This window comes from Corylus avellana, chromosome 5 (assembly GCF_965113065.1).
Source record: "Corylus avellana chromosome 5, dhCorAvel1.hap1.2, whole genome shotgun sequence".
Lineage (NCBI taxonomy): Eukaryota > Viridiplantae > Streptophyta > Magnoliopsida > Fagales > Betulaceae > Corylus > Corylus avellana.
The window spans coordinates 2,517,633-2,534,474 of record NC_142494.1 but is presented as its reverse complement, the minus strand read 5'-3'; the positions used below and the strand labels follow the sequence as shown (position 1 = coordinate 2,534,474).

The following is a 16,842-nucleotide window of genomic DNA, read 5'->3' as shown; positions in this document are numbered from 1 at the left end:
GAAAGTAGAAGGTATGATAATAAGAAGACAAAAGGAGAGAGGTGGTTTGGAGTAGAAGTTAAAGGGAGGTAGGGAATCAAAGAAAATGTAGTATAGACGTTGTAACCAATTATTCCCAAAAGTAAACAAATCATGCACACTATAGCTATAGGTATATTAGCTAGGCAAGCAGGTGGCAGTTTAGTTGCTTACAAAACAAAACCCAACAACCCTCCTCGATCTGCTTTGGAAGTTGGAACAAAAAACCCTCTACTGTTTCACACAAACTGTCAAGCAGATATCTGTCGATTTTAGCTCTTGTTGGTTGCACCAATGTAACGCTTCTCTGAAAATCTAATCTAATGCGTGGCTTCTAAGACTGCTAATCATGAAGAAAGAGGCTTTACTCACACGCCACCCACGAGGATTATTTGTTTATATATTAATTAACTATATATATGCTTAAGCCTTTACGTATTTAATTATGGGAGGATAGTGGGGTCCATATTGTGATGCACGAACCGCCAATAGAGAAACACGTGTCTTGAACCTCAAACGCCACGTTTTGTGTGTGTGTGTGTGGGTGGGTAATCTATGTGATTGTGTGAATATGGGAGTGGCAACGTTTACTTCATTTATGTCCTGCCTCCTTGCAGCTTTTCTTGATGATAAATTGTGGGGCTAGCTGCTTTTAATATATATATATATATATATAAAAGTAGGAGTGGGAACTGACAAGTCGTATTTGTGTGTTGGGTTTGTATTTTGTTGAGACATTGATATAAAATTATATAAATCAATTTTAAGTTGATTTATTTTAAGGTGATCAAACCCTTCAACTTTATTCTATTTATTCCGTGTTGAATTCAAGGATTGTGTCAAAAATTGTTAGTTCTAAATGTTGCGTGTCGAGTTTTGAGTCGTGTTGAGACATAGATATAAGATTGTACATGTTAATTAAACAGTTTGAACCCATCAACCATAACCAACTAATTTTATGTTGGGTTCGCGAGTCGTGTCAACAATTACGAATCATATCATTAAGTGATTGTTTGATTTAGTAGTTTCAAAAGGCGTGGTTCGAAGAAATAGCAATTTCAAAAAATAGTTAATAAAAACAAAATTTTTAAAAATACAGTTAAACGTTTGATAAAATCTGTAAAAGAGTTATTCTTCTATTAATTAAGTCTTTAAAAATCATCTGTTCTTAAACAATGCAACTTGTTCGTTGAACAAAAAAGGTGAATTTTTTTCACTTTTTTTTTTTTTTTTTCAAATGCACTCCTAAATATGATACTTTTTGCAATTTTATTTAAAAACAGACGTTTAATCTGCAAAATCGCGAGGCCAAACACACTCTAACTATTCTCCTGTTATGTTAGGATGAATTGTAATAAGAATTTAATGTGAGCACAATGGGATTTTTGGTCATGTTTTTTGATGATTAGTCAGACCAAGATGAACTAAAATACACTTAAGTAATGCATGTAAAAACATCTTTTTTTGCTTTTTCCATCGTCAGTTGGTTACTCATGATCATGGGAACTGTTTCATTTATTGATGTACTTGTTTCTTATCTTCTTTTGATTTGAGAACCAATAAGTGTTGCTTTGCCTTTGCTATGATAAGGTTGTTAGCCGGCTTTTAATGAATATATGTAGATGTGTTGTTCCTGCTTGCTTTCAAGTTCCGTTATATATAGAAAGTGCTATGTGGTGAATTAGACAGCCTAATGCCCAGCATAGGTTTCTCACAAGTCGCTTGTGATTGGACTGCCAGAGACACGTGTACCAAGTGGATCTTATTATATAGTCTCAAATTGTCTGCCACTTTGTGCTTCTAGAACCCCTTTTTTTTTTTTAAGAGAGAAGTATTGGTTGAGTTCTAATCATTCCCTTACAAACTAGGATAGGAATTTCAGCAATTATTTATCTAAAATGCAAGGATAGCCAAGAGCACCCACAATTCCCTTTATGAAAGGGTACAAATTGCATTGTAAGAAATTGAAGCGACTCGCAAATCTGATACGAACCTAACACAAAATTAGAGAATTGAGATTAAAGAATCTCATTTAACTAAATGGATCAAATTAGAATTAACATACAGAGTCTTATACTCATACTCTAACATAATCCGAACCCAACACGTAAACATCTTAACATGTTATAAGCTTCCCTGCAAGTCCAGGGTTGAAGTGGCCATCTTGCTATGACCTAGTGGTGGCAAAAACTTAAATGGGCACCATGCTCAAGAGCCACCTGTTAATTTGGAACAAATTTATAAAGTGGGCTTCACATCATGCTAAGAAGAGAATAATAATTTCAGAAGGTGCCACCCTTTTCTTTTTATGTATAATAACAAGCACATTGTCATAATATATTTACACAAAACAAGTTTAAGGCCAAGGTCCATCACTTAGACAAGTTCTATTACAACACCACTTAGACAAAGGTTTTTACATGTGTATGTTTATTGAAGAGGCAAACGAGAATATAGAAGGCTTGATCTAAGCTGCTTCAGCAAACCCGACTCTCGAATTTCCATAGTCGAATACCGTGTGATAACGACCCATGAAAACATCCCCCAGAATCCTGTATTACAGAACCAAAATTAGTGAATTCACGCTCTCATCGTATGCGCAGGAAGATAATAAACAGAAACTAACCGATTGCAGCAATATAAAAGCCTGTCAATACCAAATTCCATAACATGAAGCTAGCAAGAATGAAATGTCACATATATAACTCGAAGGATGCGATACTCCATCTCATTCAATCTAATTCGGCTCAATGGCTCAAAATCTGATGTATATGAATCTATGATGTTTGGACTGATAATCTACTAATTGGTTCTTGAGTTGAGTGTTTTTATCGATCAATTAAGTAAAAGTACTACATTTTTGGAAGGTAGTCTCATTGCCTTTTTATCTTTATATGCTTGGAAGTAATATCATTGAAACAAAGCAATCGTGTGAAGTTAGAAAATAAAAATGAAACAACAAGAAAGAATCTTTGTGAAGAAAGGGACACTTTGCAGTGATAGGCGAAGTGAGAATGCCATGGGGGGTCCTCACTTTTCCAGTGAGGGCAATACCCCCCATCGGTCCCCCTCCCTCTACCATTCGGCTTGATCATCTATTTACTCCTTAAAATTGAGTCCAATTTACCGACAAAAAAGAAAATATTAAAAGATGCCAACAAGAGGAAGAAATATACCAGAGAGGTCCACGAGGGGGGCCTACATCCAAAGCAATAAATCCACTGATGCATTGAGCTGCAACTCCCTCTCCCACTTTTAGAACATACTGATACATGACATCACCATCCAGAAAAAAATAGAGAGAAAATATTAGCACAGTGAGAAAGACGAAATCGTAGAGTGGCTCAAGGTGAAGGATTATAACCGGTGTAATTTTTTTATTTAGCTCATCCTCCCAACCTTCATGGATGGGAAGATCACATACGTATATATGATCAAGTATATAAGACTATTTTTCAGAATTGAATTCAGAGAAGTGTCAATGCTAACTGGTGGAAGGAAAAGTGACAGAAGCATTTGACTACAACTAAAATTACTCCAATAATCTAAACTTTAAGGAAGATCATATTATTAAATCACCACTTATTCCAAAAGCTTAGGCTAATAAGAAATGATACATCTAATCATTTAATTAATACTTTAATACAAATGGCATACTTCATTGGCTAGATGCAACTCAAAAGCTTTCAGAATCAGTATGACACCATACCTGCTCTGGTGCAAGATCAAATACTTTACCACCAATGGTGAATGAAACATCAGGCATGGAAGATAAACTGCTACAATCAACTGCTGATTCTCCATTTGGACTGGGAAGTCGGTCACAGAGCTGCAAGTGCAACTACAGGCTTGAGCTCACTGCAAGGCCATTTATTCCAGAAATGTGAACAAAAACGCCAGTTTACCTGATTGACATAATTCAATATCTGATCTTCTGTCTGATTCTTCTTTATCTGATTTTCCATCCATACCACTGCCATCTCACAAGCGGTACACATGGCATCATGCACCCCACCAGATGTCTTCTCTTTGTTCTCATTGACCACGCTCTCGATGCCCATGCTGCACAAACATATAGTAGAAATTGTTGGATGATCACAATTAAGTACTACATGGCTGCTTGCCCGCATAGATTGATAAAGGTGATATTATTCTACCATTTATTATAACTATAAGAAATATGTTCAACTCTAACCTAACACCTTGAGTCCCATCAAAAGTACAGAAACCAATCTGGGAGCAGATTGTTTGTGGTCTCGCCTATAAAACACCACCAGAAAAAGTAGAAGTCAGTCAGTTTGTTGGCAGAGATTTTAAGATGAAGTTGGCCAAGTAAAATAGAAAACTAGCATCATATTTTACCCACATTCCATCTAAAATGGAAGAATAGTGATATGCAACAGAGTTTCATAAGAAATTGAGAAAAGTAAAACATGTACCTCGGATACGAGCATGTCCAGTATGGTTTTCCCATATTGAGTAACCACTGTCTTGCATTCTTGGCTTACAATACCAGAAGCTCCAATCGCATGATTGATTTGAGTAACAACAGTCTGAAATAAGATATCAAATAATAATATACATCACAAGTCACTAGATTTCAGTAGGTAAAAGCACAATCATAATGAAGCATGGGGGGACCTAGATTGGCCTAGGGGAGACATGGCACCCTCTTAAGATTTGAAAAAAATTCTGTTAGCCATAAGAACCGCCATTTTATATAAAACAGTGACCTTTAGATTTATCATTACCATAACGGAACCAAACTTAACCTTTCCTTTTTGGGATAATGCCCTAAATTAACTATATTGACCTTTTTTACATAGTAAATAGTAAATAAATAATATATCTTATTAATATTATGTAGAAAATCCATATACATATATGAAAACAATTTTTTGTTAGTTGATTTGTGGCGTTTCTGCTGCTCAACAAAGTGCAGAACTCCTTATGGACAAATGAGAAAAGGAGGTGGCTGTCCAAAGTACGTACAGTAGGGCCTGCCAACAAAGAGGTTCCGGAGTCGGCAATTGCTGAACAACCATTAGCGCAAAATCCTGAAAAATGATATGCTTAATTTTCAATACAATAACTAGCAGATTCAACCAAAACTGTAGAAAAACAAAATAATGTCTCCAAATAATGAGGACACAAAGAAAAGCTCAATATAATTTACCAGTTGTTTCACCACCAACTAGTACATCATCCAAATCAAACTGCCAGAAAGAGAAAGAAATAATTAAAACATAAACAATAAAAGAAAAAAAAAAGAAAGATGATGATGAATAAATCATGGACAACAGTGAAAATGGATGGTGGCAATTTAGGAAGGCTAACCTGCCAATAACCTTTCTGAGTCACAGGAACATACGTGTGCTCACCGTTGTAATGATCAGAATCCATCCCACCAAACACAATCTCACCCCCTTCTTCCCCTTCAATATTGCGGTTCAGCCAAAATGAAAAAACTGGCTCGTTTACAAGACCTTGATTGACCATATTATACCTGTCAGAATTGCATATACACATTTAAAAATATTAGTCAGTCTGAAGGCAATACCAAAAACAATAAGTTAACAACTCAACACCAAAGACAATACATCATACAAAAGCACCAAGGCAATCAATCTGGTAAACTAAGCACATCTTATCATGTAGACTTCAACCATTAATCAAGTTATTCTTAGTATATTAGCAGCTGAGATGCCCTGACTTACCAGACAGGAACAGCCTTCCCAACAGAGATCTCTTGAAATCCAAGTCCAAGTATACCATCAAACTTGGCTGCCAAGAATGTGATGCTAGGCTCTCTGGTTGCCTCAATAAAATCCTAATGACCAGTAGCATTTAGTATAGGTAAACTCCAACAAAAATACTGAACTGAAGAGAACCAAAATGCGCATTTTATCAGAATTTACCTGATTCTTAACAACCAGATCACCAAGTGTTACATGGTCCTGGCTAAAGAAACCTGAAATTGCCCCTGTTCCATAATGGATCTCAGCAGATTTACCTGCACCAAAAACAAAAAAGTGAACATCGTAACATATAAAAACTAATGCTAGCAAAGAAAAAGGAAGACCATGATTGAAGAATTGACAAAAAAATGGTATGTCTTCTTAATGCTTATTTATACAAGAGAAAGTATAGCCACAATTGAGAAAAGTTTAGCAGATGCTTCACATTTCATATTCCAGTGATTGTAATTGACGGATTCCTTCAGCCATCAATCTATTCCATTTTCACATCAACACACTCACTCAATGCTGGAGAATAAAACTATATAGAGTTCTCACCAGTTTATACATGAATGGATGCATTCATACAACATAACATGCAGATAGTAGAATAGGTTAGAACGGTGAACTGTCCCAACAGTGATAACAGGAATTTATAAACAAATGTATAACTCTTTACAATTAGTTTCTCAATAAAGTTGTTCAAAAAGTTAATGCTTTGATTAGCTCTCCATAATGGACTGCCTGCATCCTTTGAACATAGGCTTAAGAAATTAATCATCTGAGAATACATCCTAGTCTTTGTAAATAATCCAATTATAGACAACAAGGAAAACGAGGAGTGCAAGAAGGAAAAAGGGAATGAGAAGCGATAATCTAAGTGAAAGTAAACTCCTTGAACCAAAGAAATTGATAATACCATTCTTGTGGTAGCTACTTGATTGGCTGGACTTGTACTTGGAGTGAAAAAAGCAAGCAACCTGCACCCAAACACAAATGCATATATCTTTTCTCCCTTCCAAGCAATTACAATAAAAATCCATTGAGTAAATATTTGGAAGATACTTACTGAGAAATAACACTTTGACGAGGGCACCCAGAGATTAGAACTTCCTGTGTCAAATATCACAGTGAACTTTTGAGAAGGCGTGCCAACCCCAATCTCACCAAAATACTGAGCATCCATGTAGTTCTTTAGCTCAACAATACCAGTATCCTCAGAGTCACCAAAATTCCCACGGAGATAATATTTTCTGATAGGAGCTCTTAGTGTCGCCCGCTCCTTAGAGTCAATTTGTCCAGCAAGTCGGTTGCTTTGGTCCAATTTTTGCTTTTTCAGTCCAATTCGGATCAGCCCATTATTGGGCATGGAAAACACCATTGGGGACAGAAGGAACAAGAGAAAAAGAGTGGCCAAACTGGCTCTAGATTTGGTATTCATCTTGGAACTGCAAAACAAGTAATCCACACTTTTTCTTTCTTAGAGATCTTTCACAAAAAGCAACCCACAAGTTACACCAATTCTGACAAACCAATGACATAAACTCTGCTCAATTACTTAGAACATTTAGGGAGTGAAAAGAAATTAGGAATGCATTTATCACTACGATTTTGCATACCAAAAGTGAGATTTTAAACCAAATCACAGAAAATAAATTGTTTGGGAATGCATTTTAAAAAAAATTGCAAGCTGATAGTGTAGAAAAATCTGTGTTTTCAAATTGCAGGCAAGAAGGTGTATTTTAAAAAACGTGTGATTTTACTAAACGCTTAGCTGCGTTATTAAAACTTGTGTTTTCAAATCTACTTTTTAAAATTATTATTTTTAAATCGTAAACTGAAACAAACCCTAGAACTGTTACACTTTTAACTCTCAAACTAACTGGGCATAATGCAATCATGTGGGCTAGTCAAGCCAATCTATTTCCTGTTCTTTTTGGCTTGGGAAATCAAATAACAAACTGGGTTGTTTGAAATATATTCATTTTTTTCTTACTCCCGTTCCTAAGAATCAGCGAAGTATGACGGAAAATTACAAGACCACTAACAGTCTAGCACGCAATATTAGCCCTAATTGTAGACCTTGATTGGAATTTAAAGAAATGCTGCTAAGGTGAGAGTCCTTAACAAAATCATTATCTTCAGCTCACACATGAACATTACACCACCAGTAAAAAGATCAACCAAACAAAACTTCAACGAAATTCATTTTCTTTTTTCTTTCTAATATTTTCTCATCAACCAAACGGGGCTCGTGGAGCCCAAAAGTCAATTCGATAGAACAATACCAAATTCAACTCGAATATCAAAATTTTCACAGCGAGTAACCGATCAAAGAACAGAAATTTAACCACAAAAGTCGTTGAAAATATACAATTTAAGGAAAAAAACAAAAGGAAAATATAATAATGGGAAAATTTGTTACATACCTGAAAGGCTGAAATTGCTACGAAGGGAGAAGAACCAAGTACACAGACCGAGGAAAGGAAAGCAAGGCCGAGGGTACCAAAGAAACTGAGACAGAGAGAGAGAGGGATTTGTCTACTTCAAAAGTAGGTACTCTCGGGTGTTTTGACTGTTGATCTGAGTTAGACTCTTAGATCCAACGGTCAAACGGTTAGTTTAGTTTCGGTGGCATTTAATATTGAGACGTGGAAAGTTTTTATTGGTTGGTGGTGCACGGTTTTGAATATTGCGGTTATTTTCTGATCAACTACCAGTCCACTCTAAGTGAGACTGACAAGTGACTTTGGTGCCTGACTGTTGGATCTCCAACTAAGTGTGTTGCAGTTTAGCGGTGTGGGCTGGGCCTTTAATTAGATCCTCACGCTTCAGGCCCAGGATCAGGCTCATGGACTTTAAAATAATTGGGTGACCCAAAAAGGAATAATTGGATATTAGAATTTTGTAGTGGGCCTTCATTAGTACAATAAATATGAGCTTAGTACAATAAATAAGAACAATCTATTAAACTAATATATGTTCTTAAAATTTAATAAGATTAACAGAGTTAGTAAAAATATATGTGAGATATTAAATCACCACTTGTCTCAAATGCTTAAGCTAATAGGAAGAGATGAATTTAATCATTTATTTATATTCTAACAACACCAAAAAATAAATAAACAAAAATAGCATAAGAAAAGAAGAGAAACTTTAGTACTACTATGAGGCTCTAGACTGCAAAGTTATATTGTCTTCATCCTTTGGCTCCTCTCAATAAGAATTTCTGATTCTGTCCCGAGTTGCGCCAATTTTGACTAAAAACTATTTGTTACTTGATGTGCTAAAATGTACGTAAGCAAAATGCTTTCGGTTCAACTTAATTATAACCTAACTTGTCAATGGAACATGAGCCTTTCATCACTTGGACAAGCTTCCTGACGCAGGACAGAAGAAGGAGAACATAAAAAGATAAATAAAACTACGTTGACCGGTGAGTAATGAGGTTATTGTAGAGTCTCACCACCAAAAAGAAGAGACGAATCACACCTCAAAAAAATACAAAAGAACATCTAAATAGACTCTAACATAAACCCTAACCCTAAATTAACAGACTTTTGGGCCGAGTTTGTTATTGAATTACAAACTAACAAACTCTTAAAATTAAATAACCATAAATTAAAATACTAATAATCTAATAAAGTCCTACATAAAATAAAACATCTAATTAAATACTTCTTCCTGCATCATCCCTACATGCAATTGCGTGCTTCAAAAACCTATATGTAGATGTAAAAATGAAACTTTTTTCTCTCTCAAAATATTGTCAACCTAGCTAGAATCAACACAGTTAATGGAGCCCAACAAACACATGCTATAACGACTTAAGAAAAATATTAGTCACATTTACGCTATCACTGCTTTAAAGGAATTAGTCAATTTGGAACTCTCTAAAATTACTTATAAAGTCCAGTCTCATTTAATAAGGAACTGATGTGAAACTCGGCATCACGAGCGCCTTCATAATTATCTACCCACTCAATATAAATTATTCAATCTCTCCAATGTGGAACTAACGTATTACACGTTCGCTTAACCAAAGCCTTTGCAGGTTTTGGTAGCTAGCTAGGCTTAAAGAAGAGACGATATTCTAAGATAGAGTTCCCCACCTCAATACCCAAATGCCAAACCCCAGCCGCCACCATATGCAACCTGAGCTGCAGCCAAACCTCCATTTTAAATGCTATTAGTTGGATGAACTGGTGTGTGTGGTACCAGTACTAGGCAAGCTACTAAGAGACTTTTGCTACTATCTCTTAATTAATTAATTATTAAGTCTTTAATTACAACTAAATTATTGTTAGCAAATTTGACAAATTCTACATGATCACGTAGCCCTTCATAACTTTACAAGATGCCCTAGATGATTATTTATTAATTTGACAAACTCTTGTTAGAAAATGCTTGTGATAATACATCTTTCACTAACAATTTTTTTACAAATTCACGTGGTCGTTTACATGATTGTCGTGTGGCACAATATGGGTGAAAACAATTAGGCAATAAAATTCTACACATATAAATTTAATTGTTTAGTTATTAGCCGAATAAGTGCCACATCATGAACTACATATTGGTTTGTAAGAGATTTAAAAACTGCAATTACCCCTAACCCCACTCATTGAATTATGCCATCAATATGGTTGAAAAAGATATCCTAGCTAGCAAAAAATTTCAAAAATGTATAGGCACGAAGTGTGAAAGTATTAATTAAAGAGAAATTCTATTTAGTAAACTGTTATACGACTGAGATGACATAATAGTAAAAATTAACATTTCGATCAACAAAGACTTATAAAAAAGAATTATCCAAATGCTGATTTTTACTAATACATCATGCAAGTTGCACGAGAGTTTGATAGGAGTCTACTAAATAATAACATTATTCTTAATTAAATTATTAAATCTATTATTTCCTATCAACTTAGAATTTTGAGATAAATAATGATTTAATTAACATGGTATTAAAGCCAAAATCTTCAATTTGAAGAATAATGCTACATTTCATAACCATGTCACATCGGTTGACATGTTCTATTTTAAGTGACGTACATTTTAAAATACACAATGTCAATTAATATGACATAAGTATAAAATAAATAAATATAAAAAATAGCATTATTAAAATTTAAAACCTAACTCTACATTTGATTTGATTTTTAATTAAAATAGTCCATTAGTTACATCGTCCCACAAAATTCAACATGAAGTGTTTGGAACGCAGAAGGCACTTTGAAACTCAAGGTGCAAAGTAGTCATTGATGGGAAAGGAAAGTTATGAAAAGAACATTCCTTTCTTTATTTTTAGCTAGCTAGGGTAGAACAATACACGGCACTACAACAAGTCTTCCACTATTACTCCATTGAATGTAAATGGGACAATGACTGTGGAAAAGAGAGGAAGATGAAAAAAAAAAAACAAAACAAAACAAAAGCAAAGCATCATCAATCCAAGGAAACCCATCTACTTTATTAACCACTCTCAAGTAGAATCAAATGCCTAAAGACAAGATCGAATGTGACAAGCAGAAGGGTCTCTCTCTCTCTCTCTCAAGTTTCTTTACGTGTCAAACAATCCCCCATCTTTTTCTAACAACTCTTAGACGGTTTTCTTGACTCCTCCTATTGGGAGTTGACTGCAAAATGATAACACTTTTTTACTTTTTTGGCAAGTGCCATGTGATTCACGTAACTCCAAAAAGGAATAAAATCCATTGTACTCTTCCTTTTATCTTCTTCCTTGTTGATCTTTTCCTTTGCCTTTGGCTTGGTCTTTAGGAACAAAAAGAAATTAATGTACATTCATAAAGAATAAATAAAAGATGCAAGACAAAACCACCCTTCTTCCTTTGATTTTTCAGATCAGTACAAAACAAGGAAAAGAGACTAAATACGATTCTTCTCTATTTATTTCTTCTTTTCCTTTCTTTTTTTGTTTGTTTACTATGTATTGACGTACAATTTGGAACATATTATTGAAATAACAAAGAATATCGTGAGATCTATGCTTAATCCCAAGGAAAAAGAAAGAAAATGAACATGTATGGTCTCACTTTTTGGAAATTAATTAATTAAGTAACTAGCCTTATTTTCCTTGAAAACTTGAATTGCTGTTACTAGTAGTACTAGTAATGTTGCCATTGCTGCTGGTGGTGGTTGTGGGATTCGCATTATTGCCACAAATGTTGTTCGTGTTAGCTCCACTACCACCAATAATAGAAGTGATGGCGGCTGCAAGAGCTGCAGTGAAGTTAGGATCTGCAGCAATGGCAGCAGTGGCGGCACTAACTGTGTCAGATATTGAGTTTTGCTGCCCCCCCTGGTTCATCGGCAATGCTTGTAGCTGGTGACTCAATTGAGCAGGGTCCATGTCTTGAGACATCTGCAGACCAGAAAATTTTGATTGGTTTTGAAGTGCTTGACCAAATATTTGAGGCAGCAATGGGATTTGGAATTGGCTTTGTGGCCTTTGGAATTGTAAAGGGTTGGGGGATTGTGTTAAATCCAATGTAACAGTGGGAAATGGAGCTGATGCTGAGATTGTTGCCATGCTGGAAGAGCATGGGAGGAGTGTTCTTGTGAGGAAATTTGAGTTCATTAGCCCGTCAGCACTAGACATAGACCCCGACAGCAACATTTTAGCTGCTGATGATGTTGTGGATGCCATTGCCATGGCGTTCGGCGGCAACGGATGGCTGTGATTTCCTTCATATGTTGTTATCAGGATTGTTCGATCTTCTGCACATCTTTGTACCTGTTTGATAAAAATAAATCAAACCCCGCTCGGCCACTTAGAAAAAAATGCCAGCTTCCTTAACATACAAGGAAAGTTTTGTATCTGGTTTGGGTTTACAATTTTTTTATATTCTATTGAACTGAATTTAAAATGATGAATATCGAAAGAAAAAAAAGAGTTAAGATAATGTTTAGGTTGTTTAAAGAATATAAAATTTTGAATAAAGTTGAAAATTTTGAGATGAGTTTCAGTTATATCAAATCGACTAAAAAAAGAGAAAAATTGAGAAGAATTATTATAAACATAATTAATTTCTAAATTAAAGCAAACATACTTGTTTTCGAACTGGGCAACCATTGGCCATGGTGCATCGATAGTAAGCTCGAGGACATGGGTTTCCCTTCGCCATCTTCTGCCCATACTTTCTCCATTGGCACCCATCAGTGATCTATAACATCATCAACGACAGATTTCCGCTTAATTCAATTTACTGAATAAAAATTTAATTATTTAATCAATACTTTTCACAGTAATAACTTACCATGGCAGCTTCCGACCGTGCTCTAACGGAGACACGGGCCTTCCTCATAGTGGCCTCAGTTTGATCAACATGATCTTTTGGAGAATTGAATCTAGGAAGCTTATTATTAGCAGCCCATCCCTGATCGGGGCTATCCTCTCTCCCAGTTTTACAACCATGTAAATGTAATTCTTTCTTATCCTGGTCAAACACAATCCCTTCCTTGGACGCCTTGACTTCTCCGTTAGTACCGGGCGATCCTGACCGCTCATGGCTTCTAACTTCCGATGAAGACAGCGAATTCTGATCAGCATCGCCATTAGTAGCGAGTCTAAGATCCATGAACTGTCTTGGCACCACTATATCTTTACCTTCTACTTTCCCATCCGGCATACCATTTTCTTCAGTCTTTTTTGGTTTAAAAGTAACCAAATGCATCTGCAGGGCATTGTAATTAGTAGTAACCTGATTAAGCGTCTCTTTTAGACGCTGATTCTCCCCCTTCATCCGCTCATAATCAGCTCGAAGAACCGCCAGCTGAAACACAATAACATAATAATAATAAAGTGAATCAAATTTGGCAACAAGTATGAAATCTAAAACCAACCCATGATAGAATTCAATAAGGTTTTTCATTTTCGTACCTCAATTTTAGCTCTTTTATCTTCCACGTTCGGTGATATGCCGTCGTCCACCATGGATTGGTCGCTACTAGTGTTCGTAGTAAGAAGATTCAAGCCAGTCTATATATATGAAACAGAAAAAATTATTCGAGGAATGAAAATAAAATGGTAAAATGATCGAGAAAACTAATTATACGGGTCGGACACTTACGTTAACGTTAAACTCCAAGGAGGTCGGACCGTGGAAATCGTTTTTAGCCGCGTCGGTAGAGACGGCATCGTTGTTGTTGTTGTTGTCGTGGGATTTCTCGGCGAAGAAGTCCATCTCATCGATGACCATGCGCTTATCATCGGACGGCGGAGGAGAGTCTTGGTGATGATGGGAGCGGTTGAGGTTGAGTGGGAATTGGATGGTGTGTGGAGGCGATCTGTTGAGGGTGGTGGCGTCCATGGGAGAAAGCTTCCAGTTGTGAAGATTTCTGTTGTTGTTGTTGTCTTCAGGGAAGGAGTTGAGTACTATTGGAAGGTGCGGGAAGAACCGAAATGGATCTGCTGAATCAATGGATACTCCACTTCCTTTGGCCATAAATGCATAGGAAATGGGAGAGAGAGAGAGAGAGAGAGGGACGTGTAAAAGTCTCTGAAACGGTGCAATGGACTCGGCAATAAAAGGGGGGGTTGAGACTCTAGAAGAAGACCACGGATGCAGCAGCAGTAGAGTGGTGCTGTGCTGTGATGGTGCTGTGATTGATGTGTTGAATAATATTTTTTGTATTTTAGATTGGATTTTCGTGGAGAGAAAATGAAGGGATTTTCAAGCTGTACTTCCTTGGGTTGCTTTTACGAAAGCCACTAATCTTTAACGAGTACTGCTGTACTTTGTATTAAACTATGACAACATTGTATATAATTTTCCTGTTTGATTTTTATAAGAAAACAGAAAAATAAAAATAAAAACTATATACGAGGGAAATAATTCAGATTAAATTATGTTTCAGATTGTTAATGCTTTTGTTTGTTTTGGTTTGAAAACGTGTTATGATCGAGATAACAAAGCTGAAAATAGTTTTGAGTATTTTATACTCTAATCGTTTGCTAATATATTTTTGTTTTGAAAAGATAAAATAAAAGGGAGAAGAAACAAAAGCTTTAATTAACAAACAAAATGTTGTTAGCCTTCTTGTGCAAACGAAAAGCCGAACCTAGCGCAGCTTAACTACAGCTAGAGGTTGTAGCTCTCCAAAAATTTTTAAAATTTTCTTAAAATCATCTTTTTTATGGGATAATAGGTAGTCGATAATTCTTCTAAAATTATTTGTTTTATCCCCCTAAAATGTCTTTTTTTTTTTTAGTTCCCAAAATTTTAGATTCAGCCGGTGAAATAATGATTCATTTCATGATCTAAATTTTATTTAGTTTCATCTATATTGTGCCACGTTACTTAAAAATTTTAAAATAATATGATAGCATATTTATTTTGTAGCAACATGTACATCACTAGTTACGTCAAATCTAATTTAGCGTATAAAATAGATTCGGTCCATTTTATTGAAAATATATAAATGTTCCTAAAAGTTTTATTTAAATTCTGATCTAATCTAGCCTATAAAATAGATTTGCTCCATTTTATTTAAAATATATAAATGTTCCTAAAAGTTTTATTTAAATTTTGGCATAAGGGGTATATTATTAATAATATATTTATCTATACTTCTTCTTCTTTCTTTCTTTCTTTTAATTTTTTATTATTATTATTATTATTTTTATATTATTAACCTATACTTCCTAAAATTATACAAATTTGGAACTTGTAGTTACGTGTAACCTTAAAAGTACTGAATTTTGAATTTTTTTTTTTTTTTTAAATAAGAAAATGAAGATTGGTTTCTAGTCGTATAAATGATGACACATGAATATGTTTTCCACCATATAATTATTGCAGTAAACCCTCGGATATGATGCACAAATTAGAAAGGAAATTGTCGCTGAGGTAATCGCGTCCGTCAGATTCCCAAATGGGCCCCACGCGGTAGGTGGGGGCCATGTGGGAAAGTTGTTTGAAATATATATATATATATATATATATATTTTTTTTTTTTTTTGGGGGGTCAAAGTGTGGAGTGGAGGGAGATTGACGCGTTCCAAAAATTCACCGCCCCGATTGGCCCGGCGCCTCTCTCTCGTGAAAAAGAGTAGTCCCAGTCAACGGTCCTGATGGCAACCTGGGTCCACAGAGCCGACTAGAAGTGGGGCCCGTGATCTGTATTTTCTCAATTGAACACGTAGCAGATCCGGAGCGGGCGTAGCGGCTGGTTGACTCCGTCGGCTCAATTGGACCGAATCCCTTGCTTTAGCTAAATTGTCCATTTAATCTCTTCTGCATTTTTTTTTATTAAAGAATTTCCTTGGAGGTATTTGACAAATCGTAAGATTGGCCTGATTTGATTTTGAACTAAATTTATAATATGGAATTTGTCTTTTTTTTTAAAAAAAAAAAAAACATTTTTATGCATGTTATGAAAAAACATAATATGTTTTTAAAAGAAAAACAACATGCTTTTACATATTTTACTAGACACTTAATTCTTTTTAAAAATCACATTTTCAATAACTATATTTTTCATAATTCTACATTTTGGCTATTAGAACTAATAATTAATTTAAATTGAAAAATAAAAGAGATGGAACATATATATTTTTTGTGGTTCAAACTATGGCTTACGTCCATACATCAAAGCCCTTTCTTGACTACTATCTTTTACTTTTACATTAACAACTATAATTATAATTCTTGTCAGTTGAACTCTTGTAATCATTATCTCTGGAGAGTCGATTCATGATTATAAGTTCATTCCATACTAGGACAGTCCGAAATAGGGTGAGGTTATATACATTCTAATTATGATTATTCAAGTATATCTAAATATATACTATGTTTACATATGGATCCCTACATCATTACATTCCATTTAGGATTAGGAATAGGCATAAGCGTAATCAAACCTGCTTTTTACATCTCTCTTGTTATTTGAGACCCTAGTCATTTCTTTGCGCTTCTATCGAATTGAGAAATATGTTTGATTGATATAATATATATCCAAAAAGAGGAAAAAACTGAGTATTTTAGGATTCTCATGAACCTAAAAAAGTATCGCAATGCAAATGCCCCCACAATAGTTTATTTAGCATCCGTTTGGGTTCGTG

General features: G+C 35.1%; 2 protein-coding genes across 3 annotated transcripts; both read right to left on the bottom strand.

Annotated features, from left to right (window-relative positions):
* Positions 1-2,281: 2,281 nt before the first annotated feature.
* LOC132180597 (aspartic proteinase A1) lies at positions 2,282-8,290 on the bottom strand. 2 transcript variants are annotated; one of them, XM_059593483.2, is made up of 14 exons: positions 8,186-8,290; positions 6,826-7,204; positions 6,676-6,736; positions 5,937-6,031; positions 5,736-5,848; positions 5,356-5,524; positions 5,195-5,234; positions 5,011-5,075; positions 4,458-4,571; positions 4,214-4,278; positions 3,924-4,080; positions 3,728-3,847; positions 3,195-3,283; positions 2,282-2,570 (listed from the first exon to the last, which is right to left on the bottom strand). In XM_059593483.2, the coding sequence occupies exons 2-14, from the start codon at positions 7,195-7,197 to the stop codon at positions 2,486-2,488; spliced, it is 1,545 nt and encodes a 514-aa protein (XP_059449466.2). In that variant the 5' UTR covers positions 7,198-7,204; positions 8,186-8,290; the 3' UTR covers positions 2,282-2,485. The 2 variants fall into 2 exon arrangements, with proteins under 2 accessions (XP_059449466.2, XP_059449467.2); XM_059593484.2 differs by having other exon boundaries at positions 6,826-7,244; positions 8,186-8,288.
* A 3,296-nt stretch (positions 8,291-11,586) lies between these two features.
* Positions 11,587-14,347, bottom strand: LOC132181000 (putative WRKY transcription factor 31). The gene is made up of 5 exons (XM_059594036.2): positions 13,850-14,347; positions 13,660-13,758; positions 13,037-13,552; positions 12,830-12,943; positions 11,587-12,513 (listed from the first exon to the last, which is right to left on the bottom strand). Exons 1-5 carry the CDS (start codon positions 14,222-14,224, stop codon positions 11,845-11,847), a joined length of 1,773 nt encoding a protein of 590 aa, XP_059450019.2. The 5' UTR covers positions 14,225-14,347; the 3' UTR covers positions 11,587-11,844.
* Positions 14,348-16,842: the final 2,495 nt, after the last annotated feature.

What these genes read in the sequence shown, in the direction of transcription:
- LOC132181000 (XM_059594036.2), bottom strand. Translation starts at nt 14,224, where the DNA reads ATGGCCAAAGGAAGTGGAGTATCCATTGATTCAGCAGATCCATTTCGG. An exon ending in CCTTGGAGTTTAACGTTAAC is followed by an intron (nt 13,759 to 13,849) that starts GTAAGTGTCCGA and finishes TCATATATATAG; the next exon opens with ACTGGCTTGAATCTTCTTAC. An exon ending in GTTGCCCAGTTCGAAAACAA is followed by an intron (nt 12,514 to 12,829) that starts GTATGTTTGCTT and finishes TTTATCAAACAG; the next exon opens with GTACAAAGATGTGCAGAAGA.
- LOC132180597 (XM_059593483.2), bottom strand. Translation starts at nt 7,197, where the DNA reads ATGAATACCAAATCTAGAGCCAGTTTGGCCACTCTTTTTCTCTTGTTC. An exon ending in AGTTGGTGGTGAAACAACTG is followed by an intron (nt 5,076 to 5,194) that starts GTAAATTATATT and finishes ATCATTTTTCAG; the next exon opens with GATTTTGCGCTAATGGTTGT. An exon ending in TATTGAATTATGTCAATCAG is followed by an intron (nt 3,848 to 3,923) that starts GTAAACTGGCGT and finishes TTGCACTTGCAG; the next exon opens with CTCTGTGACCGACTTCCCAG.